Consider the following 12250-nt stretch of genomic DNA (forward strand, 5'->3'; position numbering starts at 1 on the left):
AAGGACTGAAGATAAAAATGGGGGGGGGGAATGAGCTCATAGGAGGTCTGCATAGAATAAGTGAGAATGATAAGGGTCTATAAGATGAGGTAGGGGAACAGAATAAAATGGAAGGATGAAAACATCAAGAGAATTGGATATGACTAAATAAGAGGGAAGATGAGAATCTGGGGATAAAGACCCTCTATTGGCTTGCATTTTTTGTTTGTTTGCTTTTAAATATTTATTAATAAGAGAGCAAGAAGTGCCAGGGACTAAACTCAGGACCTCATGATTGGGAGTCCAGTGCTCTATCCACTGTGCCACCTCCTGGGTTGCTTGGTTTGTATTTTGTCTGACTTGTTTTACTGTTTTATCTCAGGAGACTATAAGGCCAGAATACAAACACTGCTAATAAATGTTTACCATATGAACAAAGGATCTGGGGAATCTGCCTTGGACTGGGGAACAGATTTACTGGTAGCATCAACACAGTTTTTGATATGTTGTCTTTGTGGCTCTTATTATCTTCCTTTCTCAATCTGTTCTCCATAGTTTTGCAGAGTAGTGCTTCTAAGACACAAATCAAATTCACTCCCCAACTGAAGTCTATCAGTGAGTTCTTTGGAATCAACATTGGTATAAAGGACCCCTCATGATCTCTCTCTAGCTTCATGTCCAACTCTATCCTCCAACACAGACACACATCTCCAGACCCACTAGCTGGGAGTATCTTCCCCAGAGCTTCTTCTCATCCCTTTGCACACAGTCTTCAGTGTGGAAGGCCCTTTCTCATTTGTTTTGGAGGTATCTGCCCAAGGTTTACTTCCTTTGGTATCACTGGGCCAAATGATGCTGGCTTCTACAGCATCATTCTTTTATAACACTATTGTATACTTAACTCCCTTTAAAATTTGACCCATTCCTCTTCCCCAGTTATAAGATAGAGGATAACCTGTGTCTTTCACTTCTATAATTCTAGATATTAGTACAGTATCTGGCATATAGCACATCTCTCTGTAATATCAATTAATAAATGAATAAATGATTGACAGAATGAATGGGTAAATCATGGACTTAAGAGATAGTCACACCAAACATCACAGAACATAAAGACAAAAGGGAATTGGGAGTTCTGGGAAGCATGGCTTTAAAGCATCGGTGGAGGATAGTGAGGGAAGGAGTCAAGGAGGAAGGAACAGCTAGCATGACTTATAGGGAAAGAGTGTGGTGCCACGGGTGCTGAGGGAAAAGAGGTGGAGAGTATATGCAGCAGTCACTTCTGGCTTGGCAATAATTTTGTGAAGCCTAGTTAGGGGTAGGGGTCAGGAGTCAACCCAGACACCTCAAGCATATTAATTTTAATTAATTTTTAAAATTTTAATTAATTAATCAACTAATTAATTAATCTATTTGTTTATTTTTAGTACCACTAGGATTATCACTAGAGCTTGATGTCCATCACTCCTGGAGGCCTTTTTTAAATTTCCTCCATCCCTTCTTCTCCTTATTTCCTTCTTTGCTTCCATAGGCTATAGAGAAATTGAGAGGGAAGGGGAGATAGAGAAAAACAGAGACACATGCAGCACTGCTTCACCACTCATGAAGCTTCTCCTCTGCAGATGGGAGACTCAGAGTTTGAACTCCAGTTCTCGCACATGGTAATGTGTATACTCAGCCAGATGCATCATCACACCAGCACTCTTTGATGTCTCTTTATTTTGTCTTTTCTTCTACCCTCTAGTTGGGAGAGTGGAAAACAGAAAAGATGTAAGAGGAAGAGAGTTGAAGTTGATCTGCCTGTGGTGTGGGTCAGCCCCAACTCTCATCAGTTCTCCTTCCTATCTTCCTACATTACCTTTCCTGAAGAAAGTTCCAGGGAGCTCCACAAGGCATCCTTAGGAAATGCCAGGGGCCTATTATCCTGCTATGGGCCATTTTCACATTGCTGTTCTGAAGGCTTTGCATGACTCTAGCTCTCTTTTGACTATGAGTTTCCTGGTCACAAGACCCATGCTTTGATATACTTACACACACACACACACACACACACACACACACACACACACACACACCCTGTTTCTGGGTAAACAGTGGTTTTCAGTAATGGCACTTCAGATTCTGGATATATAGCACTGAGTGCATAGCTTTCCCATTCTCTCTAAGCCTCTTGAGTTTACCATTCATTCAGGTCTTCCCCTAGGGAACATGGTAATAAAATGTCTCAAAACATATATTCACAGAGCATAAGTTACACTAATGGGCATGGACAGTCACAAAGGAGTAGTGATTAGGAGTGGGGGTTCTCAGGGCTGAGAGATAGTTCATAGGCTATAGCATGTGCCTTGCCATTCTTATGACCCAGGTTTGAGACTATGCAAAACATGAGGATACCTCCACACTGAGGAAAGGTCCAGTGCTGTGGTCTCTTATCTGAAATAAAAAAAGTTGACCCAGGGGCAGTAAAATCACACATGTTCAAAGTCTGTCTATATACACACACATACAACACACACACACACACACACACGGAGGGCATGCTCTAGAGTAAATCTGAATCAGAACCCATGTTCTATTATTTATTGGTTCAGGACTTAGGATACATTCATCCACCTCTCTAAGCCCATTTATTGGAGCACAAAGTGTATTTTCTCTTAGAGATGTGTGATTTAAATGAGAAAATACTCATAAAACACTGAGTGTAGAATTAGCCTATGACAAACCTAATACATGTTGGTTATTACAGTTTTTATTGTTTAATTATAAAGAAGAATGGGTTTCAGCAGTGTATTCTAAACCTCTTTGTCTTTTAAGGAAGGCTCCAAATACCAGTAGTTATTACAAAGCACAGAGATACAAGTGTAATATCCAGTCTGTCAATTCCATTTTGTAGCTATCTGCTGATTATTGCCTATGTCCCTAGTGTGTGCTAGGTTCTGGCCATTCAGGAGAATTGTGTGCTGTGGTTCCTGTCCTCAGATAGGAGAGGAAGCTGGTACACAGACTGAAAGTGGAACACAGTAGAAGTCAAGATGACCATGTGGTGGACCACAGGCAGGTGAGAGGGTACGGAAGGATCAGGTGGCAGTGGAGAGGACAGCATGGAGGCATGGGAAGGGGTTATGCAGGGGTTCTGGGGAGTCTGCATTGGGTACCTGGTACAGTCTCTGGGTTGTCTTGAGTACCTGCCCATACGAAGTTTGGACTCAGTCTGGTAATCATGTCCCACATCCCATTTGTACCTTCTCTTCCATGTCTGTTTTCGTCACAAGCACTTCCTCGGCAAAGCCCACTTCCCTCTCTCGTTTGATTCCCCGGCCTTCCTTGTCAAAGACCTTCCAGGTAAACAGACAGCCATCCTCAGCAACAGTCAGCAGGAACTGGTCATCAAAGGTGAGCTGTATCTAAGAAGGAAACAGTCATGGGGAGGAGGATTTCTGAGGTCCTAGATGTCCAGGACTGAACAGGCTACTATTCAAGGCTTAGCTTCATGCCAGCTCAGACACTGCCTCATGGTAAAAAGACTCATCTGGTGGTCTGGGAGGTGGCACAGTGATAAGGCTTTGGATTCTCAAGCATGAGGTCCTGAGTTCGATCCCCGGCAGCACATGTGCAAGAGTGATGTCTGGTTCTTTCTCATTAATTAAAAAAGAAAAAAAAAAAAAAGACTCATCTGATCCTGAGTAAAAACAAGACAGAAGTTCACAGGAATTGTTTTTTTTAATGAATAAAAGAAATGAGAATAGGGGCCAGGCAATGGTGCACTTGGTTGAGTGCACACATTGCAATGCTCAAGGACCCAAGTTCAAGTCCCAGTCACTGCCTGCTGAGGGGTGGGGGGTTGAAGTCCCAGGGGCTAGGGGGGAGCTTCACTAGCAGTGAAGCAGTGCTGCAAATGTCTTCTCTATCTCCCCAACCCCTCTTGATTTCTGTCTTTATATAAAAATTTTTTTAAAGTGAGACTATGTCCACATACTTTGTGTGTTCAAAATCTTAAAGAGTCAGTGAATACCTAGACTAGAGTGCTCAAAACTCAAAGGTAGAAAAACAACAGTTCAAGTAGAAAGTTGCAAAAGGTACAGAGATATTTCATAGAAGAGATCCTGCAGTTTACAGATAAACACAGAAACAATATCACATATTAGGAAATTAAAGAAGACTAGAACGAGATCTTGCAACATAGCTACTAGAAGAGCTGAAAGAAAAACCAGTGACAGTACAAAATTCTGGCAACAATGTGAAAAACTGGACCTCTTAGACACTGCAGGTGGGATGGAAAATAGGTTGGCAGCTTCTACAAAGAATAAAACCTAAACACATCACTTGACAGGATATTTGTATAGCTGCTAAAATCATATTTATGAGGAAATTTCTCACCAGTGTGTCACCAGAGCCCTGCTCCACTAGGGAAAGGTAGAAAAATAGGCTGGGAGTATGGATGGACCTGCCAATGCCCATGTCCAGCAGAGAAGAAATTACAGAAGCCAGAACATCTACCTTCTGTACTCCCAAAACAATTTTGATCCATAATTCCAATGGGGGAGAAGTGATAGGAAGAAGCAGATGAGGGCTCTGAACTGCAGCTCCATAAGTACCCAGAGAGAGTGGAGGGAAAAGGGAGGGACATTTGGATGTAGTAGTAGGGTTATGAGTGGCTTGGAGGGAAAAAGAGGACTGGACCTGGAAGAAAAATGGGGCAATTATGTACAAATGTAGACAGAAGTTGTAGAGATGATAGTTAACCCATGTCTGCAACCTTGGAAGAACTGTGGTAGCTTGCAATAGAGGGATTCGAGATTCAGAGCTCTGGTGGTTGGAATGGTGTGGCATTGTACCCCCACTGACATGTAATTTTGTAGATCAATATTCAATCACCAATAAAAAAAAATGCAGAGTTGGGTGGTGTCCACAGCAGTTTTTTTCAGATGGCCCATTACTATGCAGAATATTATTGTGGACAACCTTGTACATAAATCTTTGGATGTACCTGTGGTTAGTTTCCAGAATATTCTTGGAAGTAATTTAGAGAAGTATTAGTAGCTAATAAATGCTTACTGAATGTGTGGCTGGGTAATAAGACTGAATGAAGTTCTAGGGGGCATCAAATGGATTTCTTGATAGCAAGATCTCGGGTAAGGCTCCCAAGGATTCCCTTGTACCTTGGTGATGGGGCCAGCATGGGCCTGGTACTCATTGAATTCTTTCTGCACAGACAGAGGATACTTCATGGCACGGATGGTTCCCACTGAGGTGCCCACAAACATCATGCGCCCAGAATGTGAAATGACGACAGCTGTGTAGATGACATCAAATGCTGGTATTTCTCGAAGGACCTGGGATACAGAGAGCTCTGTTCAAGGTGAGGGACTCAGGCATGTTCCCTGTATCCCTATGCCATTCTCTCTTCTTCTCCTTTAATATCAGTATTTGGACAAGTTCTGTATTTAAATAATTTTTTTCTTACAGCATCTTATGTAGTGCCTAGTACATAAAAGGCACACAATTAAATATTACTTGGCTGCTTGATTAATGAGTAAACAGTTCCAGAAGTCAGATTAACATAACTAAAAGAAAACTTTCAAATAGTACCTACTAGGTGCCAAGCCTCATTCTATAGCTTTGGCATGTTAACAACTCATTCAATTCTCACAAAATCCCTGTGAGGAAGTTAGTGTCATCCCTATCTAAAAGATGGTGAAAAACAGTCAGAGATGACACAGAATTTGCCTCAAACTCAGCCACCAAATTAAGTTCTGGTCAGGCTCCAGGGTCTCTGACAGTTATATTGTTATGCTTCTCAAACTAAGAATGAGGTTTAGAAGCATACATTTATTCACCAAATACTTCAGTTTATTATGTAAACAGTACTATCTGGGAACTCATTTGTTCCTCTTCTCACTAATACATTCATCCATCCACCCACTCATGCATCCATCTACCTAGCCACCATAGTATAAAGTGTTTCTGTCCTTGTCTCATCTATTTGGAGCCAAATGTGTTCATTCTAAAGTTTCAGAGTTTGGGAGTCTCAAAAGAATACAGAGGCAAGTCTATGTGCTTGAAATAACTGAATCTCTGTCTTTACCACAGGATAGTTAGGTACAGATGGAAAGGGAAAGTGTGTTTTAGAGATGTTGCTGGTCTTCATGCCTGGAGGATGGAAGAAAAGTCACTGACAACAAGTAAAACAGAGATGATAAGGACTCCACAATTTAACCTAAGCAGGCAGGGCACTGGGCCAGGGACTCAGAACTAGCAATATTTGAGTTGACCCCAATTGGAAGGAGGACCCAGGAGTTAGCTCACAGGTGGATGTAGCTCAGTACAGTAACCCAGAAGTAGGGCAGGGGCCAACACACCGAAGAATCTGCAATCTCTTTGAGGGTCTGGTCTGATCCAACAGCAAAGATGATTTTGGAATCAGGAGAGATGGTAACACAGTGGTAGCTGCAGGATTTGAGCACACATTCTGTCTCTCTCTTCCCTGTGGAGAGACTCCATTCATATACAGCACCATCTGTGCCACAAGAAATCAGTCTGCTATCATCAAAATTCCACACAACTGAACGAATCTGCAGAGGAGGAAGACAAACTCAGCTAAGAACACACATGGAAAAGGAGGGTGAACTCTTCATGCCTCCCACTGGTTTTCCCTTCATTAAACACAAAATATAGCTTCTAGGGAACCTTTATTTTGCTTTAAAAAATTTTTTTTCTTCTTTTTAAAAATATTTATTCCCTTTTGTTGCCCTTGTTGTTTTATTGTTGTAGTTATTATTTATTATTGATGTCGTCATTGTTGGATAGGACAGAGAGAAATGGAGAGAGGAGGGGAAGACAGAGAGGAGGAGAGAAAGACAGACACCTGCAGACCTGCTTCACCACCTGTGAAGCGACTCCCCTGCAGGTGGGGAGCTGGGGGCTCGAACCGGGATCTTTAAGCCAGTCCTTGCGCTTTGCACCACCATGCGCTTAACCCGCTGCGCTACCGCCTGACTCCCCTTTATTTTGCTTTTTAAGATGCTTTCCAAATGCTGAAGATGGAACACTCTAAAGTCCATTTCACTTTCTGAATACAATTTTTAAATATATTTTTGTTTTTTCTTTATTTGCTAGGACAGAAAGAATTTTATTATTATTATTGTCATTTTATCTATTGGGTACAGACAGCCAGAAATCAAAAGGGAAGGGGGTCATAGAGAAGGATAAAGACAGAGAGACACCTGCAGCACTGCTTCACCACTCATAAAATTTTCCCCTACAGGTGGGGGCCAGGGGCTCGAACTTGGGTCCTTGCCCATTTTAACATTTGCACTCAACCAGGTGGACCAACACCAGGCCCTGGAAAGAGAGAAATTGAGAGGGGGGGGAGAGATAGAAATAAAGACAGAGAGAGGGAGAGGGACTTGGGGGAGAGATACCTGCAGCATTGATTGATTCACTGCTCATGAAACTTTTCCCCTGCAGGTAGGGGCTAGGGACTTGAACCTGGTCTTTACACACTGTAACGTGTGTTCAACTGGGCGCACCACTACACAGCCCCAATCACTTTATGAGTGTAAATACAGAGTCATGGTGGTATCTATACACTATGATTAATAAATTATTGCTGAATTTTAAAAGCTTTTGATCTGAAAGAACTATGTATTTACAGGATATTGTAAAAACAGAATGGAGAGAGGAGACTTACAGAATGACAGAGTATTGTCTTCCTCAGCTGACTGTTTCTTTAATAAAATAAGTTAACTGTTATGGTTTATAAGATAAATTGTTTCAAGTCTCTGGAAATTGTCCTCAGGACATATAGCAATATGTAGAAACACATGTTCATGAAAATTCATTCAACCTCAGAACAGAGTATGCCATTTAAGCCCTGATCTATTCCTTACCCTCATTCATTCTAGCTCTGTTCCTACACACTCTGGTTAGTCTTGTCTTAGGTTATGGTTTCATCCTGGGAAGACATTTCTTTTGTTCTTGTTCTTACCCAGAAGCTCCACTCCTATAAGCCATGGCTAAGAGTACTAGACTCCCTTGCCCCAGTCAGCCCCCACCAACTGGTAGAAGATCAATGCCAAGTGTGGGAGAACTTGGTTCCAATAGTCCCTGCCTCAGTTTGTTCAAAAGGCAGAGGTTTCATACCATGAGTGCAAAGATGAAAAGACAAAGGGGCTTTCACCCTGTATGAGACAACAAGCTCTACAGCTCTGTGTGAGGATGCTGATTTTACTTGGAATAGAGCAGGGAGAAGTCTGCGCCTATGGACTTTGTTTCAAATAATGGGAATCTTGTCAAAGAGCAATTAAAAGAAGGCTAATAACTCCATGCAGTGAGCAAAATGACAGAGGAGAAAACTATTCATAGAGAGAACAGGGAAAAAGACAGGGAACAGACCCTCTGGCATTGTAGGTTGTTAGTAGGGTTTAGGAAGGCTGTGTCTGTGCTAGGCTGCACCCACTCAGAAATAGTCAGGGCAGGGTGCTGGGAAATGGAAATCATCTCCTAAACTGCAAATAGAAGGGGCCAAGTGGTGGTGCACCCAGTTAAGAGCACATAGTACAAGTGTAAGGACCCACACAAGGAGCTGGGTTTGAGCACCCCCCACTCCCCACCTGCAGGAGGGATGCTCCCCACCTAAAGCAGGTCTATAGGTGTCTTTCTTTCTCTCCCTCTATCTCCTCCACCGCTTTCAATTTCTCTCTGTCCTATCCAACAAGATGGAAAAAAATGGCCACTAGGAGCAGTAGATTGGTAGTCTGGCACCAAGCCCCAGCCATAACCCTGGAGGTGAAAAGAAAAACAAACAAACAAACCATTAAGACAGGGCAAGCCTTATCAGCAAAAGGGTATAAACATAACATCTGACCAAATACTAACTGAATTATAAGCTCCTCTGATCAGGGACATCTCCTAAGAAGCCAGGCTGAAAAATAAAATCACATTTACTCCTGGTAGCCCAGAAGACTGTGTGCATGCCTCTCATATATAATCAGAGAAGGAACCTCTAGTTTACTAGTCTCTGGCTGAACATAGAGCAAAACACATAAATACCATGAACTCTGATAGCAGCCTCCAACCCACACATAACAGGAAAGGGTAAAATTCAATTGGCTAAATGAGCTTAAGAAGTATATGACTAATAAGCAATTTAGGTTTTCTTAGGGTTAGTCCCTACGGAGCCAGGCTGAAAGATTAAGAGAAGGAGGAGGAAAAGCGGGGGGGGGGGGGGGGGGTAGAGAAGGGTGAAGAGGAGAAGGGGGTGGGGAGGGGGAGAAAGAAAAACTTAGGCAGATATAAGAGGTTGTATACACCAGAGAAGAAAAAGAACTTCTCAGAATTAGTTCAGTGGGGCCGGGTGGTGGCGCACCTGGTTGAGCGCACATGTTTCAGTGCTCAAGGACTCAGGTTTGAGCCCCCAGTCCACATCTGCAGGGGAAAGCTTCACAAGCAGTGAAGCAGGTCTGCAGGTGTCTCTCTTTCTCTCTCCCTCTCTATCTTCCCTATCCTCTGATTTCAGGCTGTCTCTATACAATAAATAAAGATTAAAAAAAAAAGAATTAGTTCAGTGAAATCAGTAAATAAAAATCAGCCAAATAATAACTCTCATCATCCAAATCACCCAGGAAACCAAATATCCAGAATTACTACAGTATATTATCTTAAACATCCAGTCAACCAAATATGCAAAGCCTGTTTGCATAATTACATTTACCAGCTCTGTCTGGTTACCTCTTACCCACTCCTTTAAGGCCAAGGTTGTTGTGAACGCCCTGATCTAAATTATGCTAGCCCTATCATTTACTCTTATGACTCTCTATGCTTTTAAAAAAATATTTATTTATTCTCTTTTGTTGCCCTTGTTGTTTTATTGTTGTAGTTATTATTGTTGTTGTTGATGCCATTGTTGTTGGATAGGACAGAGAGAAATGGAGAGAGGAGGGGAAGACAGAGAGGGGGAGAGAAAGATAGATACCTGCAGACCTGCTTCACCACCTGTGAAGCGAGTCCCCTGCAGGTGGGGAGCCGGGGGCTCAAACCAGGATCCTTATTCTGGTCCTTGCACTTTGCACCACTTGCGGTTAACGTGCTGTGATATCGCCCGACTCCCGACTCTCTATGATTTTATTTCACTGCATGTTCTGCAATTAGTACTTAAAATTGTGCATTTTCTTTACTCTTTCAACAAGCAGAGAGTAAAGTCTAAGAGGAAGGGAATGAATTAACTTCTATTCACATGTATACTTGACACTACTCACTCACTTACTTTCCCTGTGTGACCTTTCAGGTTTGTGATGTTTTCCAGGCTGGTGGTGGTAAAAATGTGAATCACATTTCCACTGGCTGCAGCAAAAAGGTGTCCACCATTGCTAAAGGCACACTACAAGAAAGCACAATAAGAGAGAAAAAGTGAAAAAAAAAAAAAGAAACAAGCAATTGGGGCTGGGTGGTGGCACCTCTGGTGAGGCCTATATGTTAATACGAGCAAGGACTTGGGTTTAAGTCTCCAGTTCCCGTGTGTGTGTGTGTGTGTGTGTGTGTGTGTGTGTGTGTGTGTGTGTGTGTGTGTGTGTGTGTGGTTGGGGGGGGGATAGGAGGGAAGTACTTTCACCAGTGGTGGAGCAGTGCTGCAGGTATTTCTCCTTCTTGGGGCCTCTCCCTCACCAACTTTTCTGTCTGTCCCTCTATTAAAAAGATTTTTAAAAAAAAAGCCACAGAGAGTGGTAGAATGGTTATGTAGGCAGTGAGCCATGGTGATAGCCCAGCAAAAATAAATAAATGAGCAGTCTAGCTGAAGGTTACAACGAAGAGTCACTTTACCCAAAGAGTTCAGCCTGAAGCAATGTGTGGAGGTAGGAAGGCACAAATAAGACTGAGGATTGACTGAAAGCTTCAGACACTTCTACTGTTCCTGGAGCTCACACTGGCCAAAGCACTGACAAGGTCATAATGCATTAATCATGGAGCTTCAGGGATCACATGAAGTAGAGTGCTCATAGTTCTCATTCTGAAGAAGTTTCCATGTGTGAAGTGATTCCTGAAATCATTATCTTGTTTCTGCAAGTTGTCTCATGGGGGCAAATTTGATGGGTTGGTTAATTGTTTGTCAGTACTAATGAGTATGCTTTCCAGTTCCTCCTAATCTTCAGCCTTGCCTTCCCAACTGTGACTCAGATTCTGATATAACTTTTTCTTGTTTAGTGCTTTTTATTACTCTATAATAACAGAGAGGAATTATCACGAGCTTTGGGCTCCAATGAAATATTTTGATGAGCATAAGAAAAAAGGGATAGAGTCACATAGTCAATAAATTTGGCAAAAAATAATTATTAAGGACTTATTTATTATTTTTATAGGGTAATTTTTCTTTCTTTTTTATCTTAAAGATTTTATTTCTTTATGAGAAAAATAGGAAGAGAGAGAGGAAAAACCAGACATCACTCTGGTACATGTGCTGCTGGGGATTGAACTCAGGACCTCATGCTTGAGAGTCCAATGCTTTATCCAGTGTGTCACCTCCCAGACACAGGATTTATTTATTCTTTTTTTAATGAACTGTTTTTTAAAATATATTTTATTTATTTTTGTTGTTGTTGTTATTGATGCCGTTGTTGTTGGATAGGATAGAGAGAAATGGAGAGAGGAGGGGAAGACAAAGAGGGGGAGAGAAAGATAGACACCTTCAGACCTGCTTCACCACCTGTGAAGGGACTCCCCTGCAGGTGGGTAGCTGGGGCTCGAACCGGGATCCTTAGGCTGGTCCTTGTGCTTTGCGCCATGTGCACTTAACCCACTGCGCTACCGCCTGACTCCCCAGGATTTATTTATTCTTATGAGAAATAGATACAGGCCAGAGTACAGCTCATTTTTGACTTTCTGGAAATTGTCTTTAGTGCTGGGGCTCAAATCTGGGACCTCAGGTATGCAAATCCAGTATTCGACTGTCCTGCACTCTACTGTAGCTGTGGAATTTTTTTTAATGCCACTATGATTATTATTTTGTGCCTACATGATGACTCCAGGCTCCCTGGTGGTCATTTTTTTCCCTTTGATAGAGACAGAGAGAACTTAAGAGGGAGGGGAAAGGAGAGACATCTGTAGCACTGCTTCATTGCTTGTGAAGTTTTCCCCCTACCAGTGGGTAGTGGGGGCTTGAATCTGGGTCTCTGCATGAGCTAACATGTGCACTACTGGGTGACCCCATCCCTGGATTTTCAAAAAGTCACCAAAATTTCCCAAGATAAATTCCAGCTACTTCTTGATATTTCAACCC

The 12250-nt window shown here is 42.3% G+C and overlaps 1 protein-coding gene across 3 annotated transcripts in view; it reads right to left on the minus strand.

Moving 5' to 3' along the window:
* CFAP57 (cilia and flagella associated protein 57) overlaps window positions 1-12250 on the minus strand; it is a 78465-nt gene that overhangs the window by 35250 nt on the left and 30965 nt on the right. For 2 of the 3 annotated variants that reach the window (XM_007526114.3, XM_060206075.1), the window contains exons 9-12: window positions 10244-10357; window positions 6339-6551; window positions 5139-5312; window positions 3222-3383 (exon numbers count right to left, since the gene is read on the minus strand). In XM_007526114.3, the coding sequence (XP_007526176.1) occupies window positions 3222-3383; window positions 5139-5312; window positions 6339-6551; window positions 10244-10357 (663 nt within the window). The remainder of the gene's footprint in view (window positions 1-3221; window positions 3384-5138; window positions 5313-6338; window positions 6552-10243; window positions 10358-12250) is intronic. The other variant, XM_060206074.1, reaches the window with a different exon arrangement.

This window comes from Erinaceus europaeus, chromosome 13 (genome assembly GCF_950295315.1).
Source record: "Erinaceus europaeus chromosome 13, mEriEur2.1, whole genome shotgun sequence".
NCBI classification, from domain to species: Eukaryota; Metazoa; Chordata; class Mammalia; order Eulipotyphla; family Erinaceidae; genus Erinaceus; species Erinaceus europaeus.